General features: G+C 38.4%; 1 protein-coding gene across 1 annotated transcript in view; it reads left to right on the forward strand.

The window, feature by feature from the left end:
• The window catches only part of GOLPH3 (golgi phosphoprotein 3), a 32,841-nt gene extending 16,665 nt beyond the window's left edge, over positions 1-16,176 (forward strand). Inside the window, exons 2-4 of the mRNA XM_042028563.1 lie at positions 3,119-3,250; positions 8,782-8,896; positions 12,351-16,176. Coding sequence (XP_041884497.1) covers positions 3,119-3,250; positions 8,782-8,896; positions 12,351-12,775 — 672 coding nt within the window. The 3' untranslated portion in view covers positions 12,776-16,176. The remainder of the gene's footprint in view (positions 1-3,118; positions 3,251-8,781; positions 8,897-12,350) is intronic.
• The last annotated feature ends 544 nt before the right edge of the window (positions 16,177-16,720 follow it).

Below are 16,720 nucleotides of genomic sequence, written 5' to 3' on the forward strand. Positions count from 1 at the left end.
TTGGTGTTGTATTTGTGAGAAAATTAGTGCTGTTTAAGAGCATTAAATAGTGCAGTTAGTTGCATTTCTAAATAGTGGTGTTTGATCTTCAGTCAAGGGTTTTCAGACTGCTAGGAATTTGGAATAACTGAACAGTTTTTAGAACCATTTGCCTGTCTCATTCCCATGTGCTGTAATGAGCAGTGGCCAGTGCACATTCAGGGAGAGGGTGGGCTCAGGATGACAATTCCCCCAGTGTACATTGACTTCATCCTGGTCCACATGTGGTTTACAGATCCATTGCTGTCTGTCAAACTTCATTATTAATCTTGTTTTTTAAAGGATTGTTAAAAAACTTTTGCCTTCCTGTTAAAACAACTTAATGGAAAAACAGAAAAGAAGTTGGCTACTGACTCCTAACCGATCAGCTAGCTTTGTTTATCACCTTTTAGCCCTTGTTTCCTTTATAAATAGTGTATTATTCTATATTGCCATTCCACCTCTCTGTATATTATTAATGTCCACCCCTTTGTTTCTCTTCTGTGCACCTTTTCTAGTTATGCTGTATGCCATTTAAAGTAGGTCTCAAGAGGGTGTTTGGAGTGTCGAAGATAAGTGTCTTCCGTTCAGTTTTAGTTACTCCAGGAAGTTTGAGTTAATTTAAAGGATGATTTAGTTAGACTGTTGTGTGCTAAACCAATATTCTGTGAAGGTTCCTTCGATTGTCTGGTATCTTTGCAGTAGGTGTCAAAATCAGCTAGTTCATCTACCTGAATAATCAGGAAAGATCAGTTTAATGGATTGAAAAGAATCTCTTTCTTAACTGTTAATAGCTGTGCACTTTCTGTGTATGGAAATATAATATTCCTTCTCTAGAGGATTGCCTATGAACTCTGAGCCTGGGGGGCAGAAAAAAAACAAGAAGATTGTGACACAGTGCACAGTCTCATGATTTTAATGTCTTCTGACCCACCAGAGCAAGCAGCTCCATTTATGAAGGATATAATCTTTTTGAGCTGTCTTTCAGGATCACTTGGTTAAAAGCTGTTAGGTGGGTGTGCAGTCTCCCTCCTTGGAGGTTTTTGAGACATGCTTGAATAGAACCCTGAGCAATTTGACCTGACTTTGTAACTGAGTCTGCTTGCAGCAGGAGGTTGGACTAGAGACTCCAGTGGTCACTTTCGACCTGAATTATCTTAGGAGCCCTTATTTCTCTGCAATCCTCAGCCTATGGCCATCCATGTTAACTACTGGAACAGAGGAATTTACATCTGGTAATTGGTGCTGGGAGTGGTGTAGTTAATGTCACTTCACTGAAAAATAGTAATATAAAAAATAAATTCAGCTTTCATTACTGAGAAGGGGAAAAAGCATCAGCACTTTAATTGTTTGTGTAATAATATGGAACTTTCTGTGAATATAAAGAAGTGCAAATACATTGTGCCTGTGAGCTTGTGCAGTAGATTTTTAGTTTGTGTATATATTGTCTGACTTCAGAAATTATTATGTAAAGAGACTGATTGGAGATAGAATATGGTAGTCATATCTCTTCCTGCTCAAGCAAATACTGAACCTTATCATGTCTGTTATTTGACAAAGAAAAGCTGGTGCCAACCATAATCCTAACTACCGAATGGCATTCTAAGAGTAGCTGATACTTGCAAAGTGTCAACTCTAGAGTAGAAGGCTGATTAGATAACTTCTCAAATGCCTTTCCAAACTTATATTTATGGTGTTTTAAATAAATATATGGGACCTATTTTGGTAATTGCCTTAGAGATTCAGGGCTTTTGTAGACTTTTTGGAAGTATTGGTCATCTATATAACACAGCTCTTGAAAATAGCTAAGTGCAAAATTGAAGCAAATAGTCTCACATTCCTGGAAATCTGTACTTGATGGCGTTAGTTAGAGACTGGTTTTTAAATTTAGTGGACTTAGGATATGGGCATTGTATCTTTATATATTGGCAGCTTTTGTCTGCAAAAAGAGTAAAATTGACTTGCTCTTGATTTAAGCTAGTCTTGGTTATTGGTTAAGACAAATTTATGAGAAGCAGAGCTCTCTTCCACCCTGCCTTGTCCTGTGTAGAGCACCTTTCTGTAAAGTATCCCAAAGTCAGTATTTTCAGAAGTGCTTCATTAGAGGAATTTAGAAAGATCTTTATGAATCATATCAAACATTTCTGCGGACATTTCTCAAAAGACGGAATATTTCTCAATGATTTTGCTTTGTCTTAGATACTCAAACATTTTAAAGTATGCAAGAACACTGGCTACTCCATAGATAAAAGAGAATTCTTTTTGTAAGGTTTTTTTGATCCTAACTTTTGAACAATGGAGTACAGAAGCCAATAGTTGTGTTTCTAGATACTGATGAGTAAATGTGTTGGGTCAAGTGATCTGTTCTGCCATTTAAGCAGACAGCTATCAATGCAGAAATAGAGATAAATCATGGTAGGTGTGGTGTGGTTTGTAAAATAAATGTGGTTTGCAGCTTTGCAGTTTGTATAAGAGCTAGATGCTTCAAGCTGTAAAAATATATGTTTTCAAAGGATTTAAATGGCAAAATGGTAGCTGTTCCAAATATTTTTGAAAGCTTTTGTCTTTTAGTTTACAATGTCTGAGTCAAAATAATCTGTTCTGTGATTTGTGCTGATTGCCACATTCGTGTTTTCCAGTATACTCCATAGTTAACTTAATATCCGTTTTCAGGTTATTATTGCTTTATCAGTGCCATGCTGTTTATGCATGTAAAATCATGTTAATGTTTCTCAGTCACTCAGAAGGCTGTGTGATGTCAGCAATGCCAAAAGCTTGATGTCTTAAAAATGTCGTATGTTTATTTTGACTATGTATAAAACTACACTTTATACCTCACCATTCTTGGTGTATCCTGCTTTCACTCTGTATCATTTTCCTGAGGATTCCCCGTTCTTCAAAAGGCAGAGACTGAGTGTCAAAACTAATAGAGGACGATACTGTTTCTCTTTCATGTTTTCAGGGCAGGAATGATAGTGACTAGTGATGCCACTTCAAAAGTATGAAAGCAGGAGAACTGCTTAGAGAATGTGGCAAGGCCTTTTTTCTGTTCACTTTCAGACGGAGATGGACATATCTTACTGTCTTCCATTCTTCACAGGGTTACACATCGTTCTGGAACGATTGCATCTCCTCGGGGTTGCGTGGCTGTATGTTAATTGAATTGGCATTGCGGGGGCGTCTCCAGCTGGAGGCCTGTGGAATGAGGCGCAAAAGTCTGCTAACAAGAAAGGTAAGTGCAGGAAAATGATCACCTTTACTTGTCATGCTCCACACAATATAGGAGCTGTAAATTACAACTGCTTCTAAGAAAAGGAATGGGGTTTTTTTTCTTTATGTGATGATTCTGAGTAATGACATAAAGTGGATGTGCAAAGGTAAAAAGTGTTTCAGTCGTGAGATGAAGTGCCTTGGAAGATCTCTGGTACTTGTTCTGTTTGTTCTTTGGATGTTTTGCTGGTACTGTTGGGAGCCTTGCACCAACCGTTGGCAGTGGCTCTGGCCAGGATGCAGTGGCAGCAGTTACTGCCAGTGGCACCAGCTGTAATCTGCCAAAGGAACTGGCTTTTGCAATGCCAGTGGGATGTGGGCTGAGGCTAAAAGGAATGGATAACTGCCAGATGCCAGATGTGTCCTGCAAGCCACCAGTTTACTTCTGGTGTACACAATGCTGCAGTTTGTGCTTGCAGTACATGGGAAGGAAACCATCCTTTTATTTGGGGCCCATGAGAATACAGATCTATCTAGTTCATGCATGAGGCTGGTTTGTTAAAATTGGTTATGCTCTCTGACCTTCAAGATGGCCACATGTCTAAGGTCCTTTATAGAATTAGGCTGAAGATTTGAGGCCTTTATTTTTTACTTTAACCACTGAATTTTTCATTTGTACAAAATGTGCAAAGTCACACTCTTGGAAGAATTTTTACTTCATCAGCAATAGAGGATACTTGTACAATAAGCTTATTGAAAACCTGGTCAAATGTTGTCTGTCCACCACAAATAAATTCTCTTATGGCACATTTCCCTGTCAATATTTGCTAAATTTTAAGGAAAGCTTGTGAATTCCCCAACCTCCTTCCAGCATCCTTCACTTCAGAAAAATCGAACCTCTGTTCTGACAAGCAGCCCCTTACTTCTTTTAGCCTCATTTAAGCATATTCAGCATTGATTAGTTCGCACTTTTTTTTTCCTCCAGAGCTTTTGGCTTCTTAGGCATTCAGTAGTGTTCGTCTTAGGCATTCAGTCAGGAGTTATTTTCATTCTGTGAAAACCTTGTCAGCTCTGTCTACTTGGAATATTAACTGTGAGGTTGCTGGGCTTTTTCGGAAAGTGGAAAAATAACCTCTGTGTGTCTCCACTAAAAAATACAAGCAGAATTATTGGTGTGGGTTGTGTTTGGTTTTTCTTTGTTTGTGGTCGGGTGTTTATTGTTAAATTTTATCATGTGGTTTTGGGATTGTGTAGATGTGTTTGTTTAAGGTCATCTAAAAGCTACTCAATTTAGAGGTTTTCTTTTTCTGCTGTTGTAAGGCATTTGAGATACTTTTCTGTTTTCGGGCCAGGAGGGTTCTATAAAAATAGGCATTAATTTAAAATTTAAATGGAGGTTGTTTTCTGCTTAAGTACTTTCCTGCAAACAAAATCCCTAACTACACCACGTCCATCAATTTAGAAATCATTCTTGTTAATGACTCATGTTGTGGCACCTTATTTGAAGTTTTCCATTAACGCTAAATTTCAGTCTTGTTCCTGAGTTGGCCAGATTTAAGTGTCTCTACTCTGTCAAGTGTCCTCCTTGTCATGCTTCTGCAGGCATTGCTCCCCACCCCCTTAGCTTTGGCTGTGAAATAAATACTGTGTCTAATAATTGGGAAGAGCTGTCTAATACATCCAGGGTTGTGATTTGGTAGCTGAAAACTAATTTACTTAGATCAGTTTAGTTTTTACATGAACCACTCTCTTGATCTTGTAATCTGGTGGGGCACAAGTAAGGTAAGGTGAGGACAGGAAGGGGGTAGAACTTTTTCAGGTAGTTTTTTAGGCAGTAGCGGAGATTTATAACCAGCTAACTGTGGCTTTGATCATATAATTAACTTAAAAAACAATAGCTACAATGATTTTTACTTAAAGCCTTAAATCAGGTTGATCTCTGTGATAATATTTTGCACTTCAGAATGGATCAAGATGCATTAATCCATGGTTGAAGGCCATAGAGAGTCAAATGAGACTGAGAAAAGAGTAGACAAGGATTTGATGGACGTTAGTGAAACTTTGTAAGTGGATATGATGTGTTACACATTGCAACATCCTTGTAAATTTGGCTTAAGAGTATGTAATCGTTGCATCATTTTGGAGTTCTGTCTACTGGGATCGATATTAGAAACAAGTAAATGAATGTTGAGGTTTGCAAGTGGTTATTGAGAATAAAGATGGTACTCTACATTGCCTTACAGCCTCAGAGAGCAAACCAAATTGATAGAATTATTAAAAGCAAAAGGAATCCCAACAAATCCTTCTCAGATTTACTTCAGTATTTTTTTGCTTACAATACTGAGCAATTCATGCATGAGTGAATTTTTACTTAAAAATCAGCTCAAGAAGTGCTTAATCTTCAGCTTTGCTTAGTTGCAGAGCTGCATTGTGAAAAATGCAAATTAAATATTCTGTATAATTGAAATTTCCTTAGTAGATGAGTATCAGGCAAATCTAGTACCTGATCAATCATGGAAAAATGGGAATGAAGAAAATTATTTTGCCATCAGGCTAAGGACCAGCATCTCTGAAGAACCAGGATCTTCGCTACCTTAGTCCCTCTGTTAAAGAGAGGAGAAAAGTCCCCATTGTGAGTGTTAAATCTTCTGTGGTGATTCAGCTGATGCGATCCCAAAGCCACCTGATTTCCCACTCTGAAGAGCATTAGCCAAGAAGCATTCAATCACTAAGTCCTTCAAGGAAGAGCCGATCTGTGAAGATTCAGAGGTGGCTGGGCTTCTGCTGTTGCCTGTCTCCATGTGCTGGGGAGTGGGAGAGAAATATTATGGAAGTGTGAACCAACATACGCTTATTTGAAGGAAAATATAATCTTGACTGAAGAAACAGTGCTGTGGATATTCAGTATAGCAGAGAAGTGGAAAAATAGTGTGGTATTGCTGGCTGGAGAGACAGGTAAACTTGGGAACAAAGTCACTGTGCACTGTGGCTTCACAAGAGCTTATGGATCCTTGCTGAGTTGAATTGAGGCCTCTGTGCTCCTTTCCTCTAAACGCCTGTATGTTTAGGCTGGTACTGTTGTGCTGTGTTGTATTCATGCTAGATTCTTAGACTTCTTTGCAGTGGTAGAAAAAAGTATTTTAAGCACAAATAAGCAAGGAAAGCTATTTCCTAAACTTAAATCTCTTTACTTATATCCTAAACTTAAAAGCATTTGTAATCTCTTCAGTGAGGTTTGCTCTGTTTGTTTTTAATAATAAATCAGGTTAAAAAGATGATTTCCCATCTTGCATCTTGCCTGCTAAGGTGGGATGGTGAGTACCGTGTACCAACTGCAGCAGGCTGGAGCGATCCTGTGTGACTGAGGTTACTGTGAAACTAAACATGGGGCACTTGAAAGAAACTAAAATACTGTGTGAATGTCAGTTTTTAAAAGAAAGGAAGATGAGTAAGTTGGGTGTGTTTAGGCTAATTATTAAAGCAGTATCTGAGAGGTGACTATTAGTAGCTGCAATCTAGCAACTTAGAATCTCATTTTGAAGTATGCTCCTATATAATGAAAGAACAGGCACTTGCAAAAATTTAGGATCTTGATACAAAGCTGAAAGTTGTAATATAATTATATGGGTTAATAAAGATTTTGAGTGATGCTGTGAAAGCTTGTAAATCAGAAAGATAAATAGGTATTGTTGTGTGTTTAGTTTCAAATAGGGATTGTCTGGATTAAAGTGCAGATGTGTTCTTAAGACCAAATATCTGAAGTTCATGTTGGAGTGATCTCCCCAAAATGGAGACCTGGGCAGTATCTCAAGAGACCATCTAATCCTGATGGAGTAACAGATAGTGAGTCCTTCTCTGGTAGATGTTTAGTCTTAAAATTCTGTACTGAATGCAGTTCAGCAGCTCCCTGAGTGTTTTAATTTGCCTGTTGAAGTTTTCTGTATTTCTAGACTAAGCTGGTATCTTCTATATCTCTCAAAGCACCTTACACTACTGGCTTTTTTACCCTCTTTTTAAAAATATCTCACTTTCTAGATCTAAATATACTTTGTTATTTTTAGCCTGGCATTTTGCACTGGTTCATTCTTGCCGATTTATTATGAAAATCTTAGTTTCTGTGCTTTATATAGACCATCTGAATACCATTCCAGCTATGACCTGCTAGGTACTCACGAAGATCTCTTGAGCAATTTTAATTTAATCTTGTAGGTTTTGTACACTTTTGCACACCAGCTGGGGATCATCTTTTGAAGTTAACTTTAACCCCAATGGTAGGACATCAGCTCATTGCAGCTCATTTCAGTGTTATCACAGGTCTTACGAAAATGCATTGACTCTATTGTTTGTAGTAAGGATTATTAGAACTATGGAACGGAAAAAAACTTGGGATATATTTCAGGAGGACATTTTCAGAACACCTTTCTGATTACTCTGAAGTGTCAGGAAAAATAAGAGCTTTCACTTCCTGCTTTTCATAGGTGTGTGTGTATATATATATATATATGTGTGTATATATGTGGAATTGTGTTGATGAATTTATTTTTCTGTCAATCGCCTGCTACCTTTTACCTGATGCTTATAAAGTGCTATCTTGTAAAACTATTTAAATTGCCAGGTACAATAATAACTACAACTACTATTACTATTATTAACAACTGTATTAGTTCTTCTGTAAATAAAGATTTTATTTAAACATACTGACTCGAGCTAATTTAATCTGTAAGTTTTCATTTGATGCTCTGATTTTCTATCCAGGAAAAGAATTGTATTTGTACATGGTTTCTATAACTACTTATATTGGTGAACAAGCAGTTAATCAAATTCTTAAGTTTTATTATGTTACTCTGAATAAATTTTTTGTCATGCTTTCCTGAGTGAAGAACTCAAATCATTTTAGAGGTTATTAAATAACAAGCTTAAATGGAATTGCATTTATTCTTGCATGTTAGGGGTTTATTAGTACGTATGTATTTTCCCTAATATGTGTGGTTTAACTGTTATTAAATGAAACATTGTTACCTGGCAGTGTGTTCTTCAGAGCTGCAAAACTTGCAGATGTTGTTATGAACCTATTTTTATCCATTAATATATTGTACCTTTTGTGCTTTTTCACTGCTTTTTTTTTTTTTGATGCAACCTTATTGTTTAACTCAGTATTTTAAATAAATTGACTTGAAGCAGTAAAATAGATAGTATTCAGAGACTAATTTAGTGTAGCATACTTTGTTTTGGGGAGGTAGCAAAAGACCTGACTGGATAAGTGAGTTATTTTCCCTAAAAAATTAGGTTTTAAGTTTGTTCATAATACTATAATTTTAGCCCATTAAGGTTAATTTAAATTACAGATAACCTCAGACTTAATGTATTTTGAATTAAAGCCACAGATATTTTTTTTAACAACAAAGGTTTGCGTTTTCAAAGTTGCATATTCTTAAGAGAGAGTTCCTTATTTTCAAAAAAATTCTTCCGCTTTTCGTAACAGGTGAGTATGGTGAGTATGTTTGTCATATATGAATTATGTCAAAATACTGACTGTGTTTTGTTCATTCTTAGGTGATTTGCAAGTCAGATGCTCCTACAGGGGATGTTTTGCTTGATGAAGCTCTGAAACACATAAAAGAGACCCAGCCTCCTGAAACAGTACAAAATTGGATTGAACTGCTTAGTGGTAAGCCTCGGACATAACGTATTTGCTTTTTTTATCCAAATAAACCTAATTATCTGGCATCACTAGAGATTATGTTGCAAGGGTTTTTGAGAGAAAATATGCAGAAAAGTTAATTAGTCTGTCTTCTGGGGTAGTCTCTTGTTGATGTAGCCTTTAATCAAATATAAGTAACTGTTGCTTTTGACTTAACTTGGTACAGAAAGGATCTGTATGGAAGTGTCAGAGGACATCTCAACTCGGTGAAAGAGGTGCCTTCCGCTGACTCTGAAGTAAATCAGGACTGCACCCTGGAGATGTAACTGCCTTCCTTTCCCTGTGTTTGGAAATGAGGGTTAGTGGAAGTGAGGAGCCTAACTGTGTGGACCGAGTATTCAGATCTTTCAATAAAGAAAGGACGTGAAGAGCTCATAGCTCACATGTAAGACTTGAGGGTGATTTGGCCATTAATCATAAAGAAAAAAATAAAGCATTAAGAGTTTCATTTTTTCATTAACTGAAGAAATGTAATAAATATTTTAAAATGTTAAGATACTTCTTGTTGATCAAAACAAAGTCTTCAAGATGAGTACTTTGCACACAGCTCTCCCTGTAAAGCTAGTAAATAGTTGTGATAAATGAAATGTCAATTATCACAGAATTATGAACAGCTTGCATTGGAAGGGACTTTTACAGGCCATCTAGTCCAGCCCCTCTGCAGTCAGCAGGGACATCTTCCACTAGACCAGGTTACTCAGAGCTCCATCCAACCTGACATTAAATGTTTCCAGGGACGGGGCATCCACCACCTCTCTGGGCAATCCATTCTAGTGTCTCATTGTGAAAAATTTCTTCCTTGTATCTAATCGCAGCCAGCTGTCCTTCACTTTAAAACCATTACTCCATGTCCCAGGCTCTGTTAAAATGTCTGACCCCATCTTTCTTGTAATCCCCCTTTAAGTAGTGAAAAGGTGCAGCAAGGTTTCCTTAGAGCTTTCCCCTCTCCAGGCTGTACTGTAGACAGAATCAATCACCAGCATTCGTCTGTTTTCACAAAACACGTAAATACAGCTTCCTTGGAGTAGATCAGCGCTGTGCATGAGTTGTGCAAACAGCGCAGGAAAAAGCCCTGTTTAGTCAACTGTGTGAGAGGTCAAGGTAATGAGACTTGGAAGTTGCCTGTGTAGAATCTGTTACTTCTTGCAACTGATGAGCTGCAGAAAAGAGCAAACTCTCTTTGCCTTTCTCTGCTTTCTTGTTTCCTTTGTTCTTCCCATTCACCTTGCACCACCTTAAACAGCCTTCCTTGCACACCAGTTCATTCTCAGGTCCTTGCCATCTGTCCTCTCCTGCTCCTTGGCTGTCAGGCAGGGGGTAGACTGGACTTACAAAGCAGCCCATGTTGGAGGGAGCATGGCTGCTGCAGAGCCATGCAGTTCAGTTCTCACTCAGTTCCCCTTCCCTCTTACAGCCTGCAAAAACAATTCATTTTTCTTGTCCCAAATACATAATTTGTGCTGACATTTCACCTCCTCTCCCAGTGCAATGCACATCAAGTTAGGACTGGCTCAAAAAAGGTCAGCTAATATGAACTAGTGTTGTAGGTTTTCTTTGAACTAAGCTAAGATTTTCCTGACCCTGCTGAGCTTTGGCTCTGGGAAGGTAGTTATCACCAGTGCTGTGGCTAAGGCTTAAATCAGTCATTTTTACTAATGTATGTTTATTAATTACTAATTATTTGGTGGCATTAATGTTCTTTGCATTTCCTGCGGTTTAGAGATTGGCTCTTCTGAAGAAAATTATTTCAGTGGGTCTGGGTGGGTTTTTTTCTTTCTATTGGTCAGTTGGTTTTGTTTTGTTTTGTTTAATTTAATAAATTCATAACCTCTGTTAGAATTTTGATTTGATGACCAGGTCAATCCTGGAAAAAAGCTACTCTATCCATAATTACCAGTGATGCAGAGCACTGCTTGGAGTTACAGTATATGTGAGTTGAAAGCCATCATGGAAATAAATATATGGACATGTAAGATGATGTTTGCCAGGCTGATATTTATAAGGTACCCTCTAAGGAAAGCAAGGGTGTGGAATACAGAAGTTTGGATCAAAATGCCAAGTTTCCTGTAGATATAGCAAGCATCTGTTTCTGCAAGTGTCTGTGTAATTGAGGAGCTTGGTCACAAGGTGTCACCACAGCAGTGAGTTTCATCCACATGGCAACTGTACAAAAATCTAGGAAATAGACTTTGCCCTGTGAAAGGTAGTAAGGAAACCACTTTGTTCGTGTGATAGGTCCGTTCATGATCAAAATGGGGAATCACATTCAGTGACATCTGAGACCTATAAGGATTTGTGTAGTTCAGACCTGGTTGGTTCTCTGCCTTTCACTCTGCTGTTGGAGTCACCTTATTTATTTACTTATCTTGACTGTTACTTGGATACAGTGTGTGTCACCCTCCATCACACTGGGAGAAATCTCGAAGTTACTTGTGGCTTCCTGTTGTTGCTGCTGTTGTTATTTTGTGCTAACCAATAAATTTTTTAAAAGCTTGGTACAGAATTCTCATATAATTTATGGAAAACCTCCATCTATGTAAGAAATACTTAATGTTGTTCCTTTTCTTGCCCCTTAAAATGCATAGTCTTTTACATCAGGAGGGGATTTTAGTTCTTAAATACTTAATAAGCTGGAATTCAATTTTTTAGCCTGTGAAGTAAGCTCTTAAGCAAAGGTAGAATTCTCACTGCTGAACAGTTTTAACTTTATCAGGAGCTGTTGATGCTGATTTTGTGTTTTTTCAATTTCCTCCTCTCTGCACACACAGTCACACACTCTGAAGGCCCCAGTTCTTCTGCCTTAACAAAAAGCATTAGGAGTAATTTATACAGAAACATTAAGGGCTCTGCCCAACATATGCTTCATGTGTGCATGCCTGTGTCACAATACATCATCACTGTTTCATCTGGTGGAGGCAGGAAGGGGGAGAAGAGTTCAAACCTGGAGAAATAAAGAAATGCGCTACGTAGGTGTGCATTAGCTTGTCTCTGTGGCAGAAGAAAGGCAGTAACACTTCTTGCAGTCTCTGAGATGGTAAAAGGCTGGACTCAGAAAAATGCACAAAGACTGTAGAAGGTGCTTGATTTTACTTTATTGTTACTAAAAGTAAATTCATTCTGCATAACTGTTTTGTTTTACGAGACAAGGTTTTTGTTTACTTGTCATATCTGTAATCAAGATGTGACTTAGCTATCATTTCATCCAAACTTTGAACATACCCCAGAGCTCCTCCAAGGAGGTCCTCCTGGTCTCTGCCTCTGTGCCAGGGATCAGAGAAATGCTGACAGGAGCACAGTGTCTTGTAGTCTGCTCTGTATAATTTTGACAGCTCATTCTGCGCCACAGAGGGGGAAAAAAAATCACTGCAACAGTGCAGCTTAAACTTTGTCTGACTGTTGTGTGGTTTTCTTGCTGTTTTAGGTGAAACATGGAACCCACTGAAGTTGCACTACCAGCTACGAAATGTCCGTGAGCGGTTAGCTAAAAATCTAGTGGAAAAAGGTGTACTGACAACAGAGAAACAGAACTTCCTTCTTTTTGACATGACTACACACCCTCTCACCAACAACAACATCAAACAGCGCCTCATCAAGAAGGTTCAGGAGGCAGTTCTTGACAAGTGGGTAAACGACCCCCACCGCATGGACAAGCGCTTGCTGGCGCTCGTGTATTTAGCCCACGCCTCAGATGTCCTGGAGAACGCTTTTGCCCCCCTCCTGGATGAGCAGTATGATTTAGCCACAAAGAGAGTGCGGCAGCTCCTGGATTTAGACCCTGAGGTTGAATGTATGAAAACCAACACTAATGAGGTTCTGTGGGCTGTTGTAGCAGCTTTCACAAAATAACTGCATTCAGACTGAAGTGTTCTCTCTTCTATTATGTAAACCAGTTGTTTCTCTTTTATTGACTGTTCATGTTTTCTGTAATTTGTACCTTCTCACATGATGAATCGGCTTTTGTTTAATGGGAATTTTAAGTGGTGTATTCCCTACTTCTCTATCTGTATACAGGATTCTGCTGGTACAAGAGACTTTCCTGTTTCAAACAACAGAAAAAAAGGGTTAACTGCCATATTGGCATTCCATTTCCTATTCCGTTTGAGTTACCTTAAATACTTTAATTTTTCACCACATTGTTATTGAAGTGGTTTGTCACCAAAGTTCCATGTCAAAGTGTCTGTCAGGACATTTTATACACAGATGTTTTCAATTATATCTAAAAAAATTACTTAAAAAGCAGAAATGCCATTAAGCAGCTTTGTCAATAGTTCCTGTAAAATGCCCCATAAATTTTAATTTTCATGCAAGTCTCTTGTGTACTTATATTTTCATTAGAACAATAGCTGAGTAATAAGGCTAGTAGAGAAAGGTCCAATTGTTTCATAAACCAGTCTTGGGAGGGGATACATTCCATTATATTGTATATATAGTTCAAATTGTATATTAACAACTACCCCATCTTAGTATTTTGCAAGATCTGATTACTTGTACACCTGGTGCCCCTTATTTGCTGTCAGCCATTGCCATCTGATGCAAGGAAAGGCCTCCTGCAGAGGTTCTGTGTGTGAAGGCTGTTTGTTTCTGGAGTCTCTGGAGTTTGCCATCCAGGTATTCTCAGTCTATGCATTGCCTTTGAAAATTAGTGAATGGAAGACTGCTTTCTATCATTGGTACTTTTCTCTTTCCCTCCCCTTCTGTATGGAAGACACTCATGACCAGTACTACTCTTGAGTGCAGTTTTTGGTTTTGTACACAAATTAATGTTTGTCTCTTAAACCTTGAACTGTTTTACACTTTGAAAACAAAAAGTCAGTCCTAGCAGGTGTTGCATGTAAATGGTTAGCAAGTAATGGCAGCAGTCAGACAATTCAGATTTCTGTAGTGGGATGCTCTGCTATATTTTAATTTTTATATATACAATTATGCTGATTAGCACACTATTGTAAAGAAACCCAAAACCTATATAAAACTCTGGCTTTTTAAAATTTATTGCCTCTTTGCCGCTGCTTGTTATTTCCCATTGGTTTCACAGTGTAAATATTATGCATTGAAAAAATTAAGCATTGATTTCTATATTTTTTTCCTCATAACAATGCAGATTTATAGTGGGGCTTACAGGTGTTTAGAAACCTTTTGGTTAATATTCAGAGCAAGAATACTAGATGGTGTATAACTGTAGAGTTGAAATTTAAGAGATCCCTTAATCTGTATACTAGCTTTTTACCTACAGTAAATAAACTATGATCTTGAAAGTGCCTGAAACAGAGTAAGCAAGTCACTTTTATTTTTTTGTTGCTAATTAGAAAGGTTTTATTGCCTAACTGAAAGCTTTAGTTAATATCCTTCTTATTAGAAAGGGAGAATTTATATTAAGTAGTTCAAACTGACTTAATCAGTGGTGTCGCTCGGATCTGCAGGATTCATGGCTGGGACAGGCTGAATTAATTTGGGGATTGTGCAGCTATGTCTGCGCTAGGTAGACCTCTTCAGTCTTGAGCACAGCTCTACAGCCTCATCTGTGACTGGACTTCTGCTTTTGCACTTCATTTTCAATCATTGAGATGCTTAAGTAGTTGACTTTAAAATACAACTTAAACTCATTGTACATCTATAACCTTTTTTAAGGAAGGTTTTTAAAAATACGGTTCTTAACATTTAATGGCACACTGCTCTTTCAGTTCTTAATGCTGTTTCTTTAGACAAATGAAATTAAAAGTATTGTAAGGTATTTCAAACTCTGGTTTACAAATAAAAAGACAAACAGTGTTCTGTCACTTGTAAGATGCTGTGTTTAAAACTTTGAGGAGCTTGGGCATGAACTTGGGACATTGTCTTTTAAACATTTCAAGCTGTGACTGCTTTTAAGTGGAAGAAAAACGAAAATTGCTGTGTTGCTGTTATATTTGACAGCTTATGGAATACTTTCTGTATACTTGGTAGTATATGCAGCTCACAGCTTTCATTGTCTCTCTCTTGTGATCTGTTTTCTCATTTTCTGTTGCTCTTTGAGAGGAGGAAAAAGTAATTAGGCAGAAAGGTCAGAAAAATGGTGGAGTATGCCAGGAGCAAGTTATGTGCACAAAACTTTTTAAATGGCTGTGAAAATCTAAGCTACTTGAAACATGCTTCAGACTGAAAGTACCTTTCACAGTCGTATTTCTGGCCTCTCTTTGTGAATATTTTCCATTTTCCTGAAGGTTTCATGTTTGGTTGTGGAGGATATTGGAGTTTTATCACCCTTACAGTCTGCATGGTTTAAAAGAAGTCATCCTTTTAATCCCCCCCTCAAAAGATGATTTGGGGTTCTTTGATATTTTTTTTTCCCCCCCACACAGAAGATAACTGCACACAGTATTTATCAGCTTTATTTTGCTTAGGTAGGACCTCTGACCATGATGCGGAGAGTCTGTGCTGGACATGTCAAAGACACTGGATGTAAGTGAGGAAGGGTTTGTGAAGAGCAAGAGTATCTTTGCTGGACCACCTGGTGTAAACCTGGATGTGGGGGAAATAGATGAGTTTTTGGAGTCTTGAGTCCTAAAACCACTTCAAAAAGCCCAAAGCCTCCAGGAAGGTAAGTTTATTAGGTTAACAGGAGCTGATTTGGCTAACATCATTGCCTTCATTGCTATTTCAGGTTTTAATAAAATGGTTTAACATGGGAGACTGTGTTGATGAGATTCAGGTGCCCTCCTACCTGTTGGCTGCTACTGCAGCTCACAGAGACCTACCTGGTGTGCAGACAGTTCTGTCTGCTCCAAACCCTCGGCTCTCAATAGCTGCTTCAAGTGAAGACTCTTACCCAAAGCCTGAACTTGGACATGTGCCTCAAGGAACAACATGTATTATTCAGGGACACATTCTTTTAAAACAAACTTTCAAGTCAAAACCAGGATTTTGAAAGTTAAATCACCAAGCAGTATCTGTATATATGTGTGTATATACACACACACACACACACACACACACACACACATTTTCACAGTCCTTGAGATCGACATCCTCTTCTCTTGTGTTTCTAGAGCTGGCGTTACAGTGCTGTTACATGGAATGGTAGTGAGACCTGTATACCATAAATGATGCTTTGGAGGCAAAATTTGCATAAATGGCAGTAGAAGGCTGCAGCCTGAGTGCTCGTGTGTTCATGCCCATTTCTCCTACAAAGTGAAGATACGTATTAACTGATGTTTTCTCTGTGAACTGGACTGAATCTGTACTGTAATAAAATAAAGCACTCTTTCATGCTATGAGCTGCAGGTGGTTACTGCCTATCACATGCGTGCAATACCTAAAGGATTTTTTTTTTTCATTTGCTCAGTAATTTCCAGTTTTTCCTGAGGCTGCAAGTATTCACCAGTTTGGGAAACAGAACTTTTTTTAAGCTTTTCATCAAAGTCTTAGCTCTGCCTCAGCTGGGCTTCAAGCACTTCAGGCAGCCAAAGTCTGTTATGTCCCAGTTTCCCCTGTTGTCCATCTGTCTTTCTCTATGGAGGTGGGTTTCCAGCTTCAGAGAAGTCTGAAATTTTTTCTCCCCTGGCTTTGGGCTCTGGTCTTCCATGTTTCTTCTCTTGTTGCTTGGTGACTTCAGCAGTAGCGTGGCCAGGAGGACCAGAGCAGTGGTAGTCCTCCTGTGCTCAGCACTGGTGAGGCCACACCTTGAGTTCCGTATCCAGTTGTGGGCCCCGTAATTCAATAGGGACATTTGAGGTGCTGGAGTGTGTCCAGAGAAGGGCAACAGAGCTGGGGAAGGGGTCTGGAACATAAGTCCTGTGAGGAGCAGCTGAGGGAACT

The sequence above is a fragment of the Corvus kubaryi genome, unplaced genomic scaffold (assembly GCF_017639235.1).
Source record: "Corvus kubaryi isolate FWS band 111438036 unplaced genomic scaffold, C.kubaryi_AGA036_p1.0 37308, whole genome shotgun sequence".
Lineage (NCBI taxonomy): Eukaryota > Metazoa > Chordata > Aves > Passeriformes > Corvidae > Corvus > Corvus kubaryi.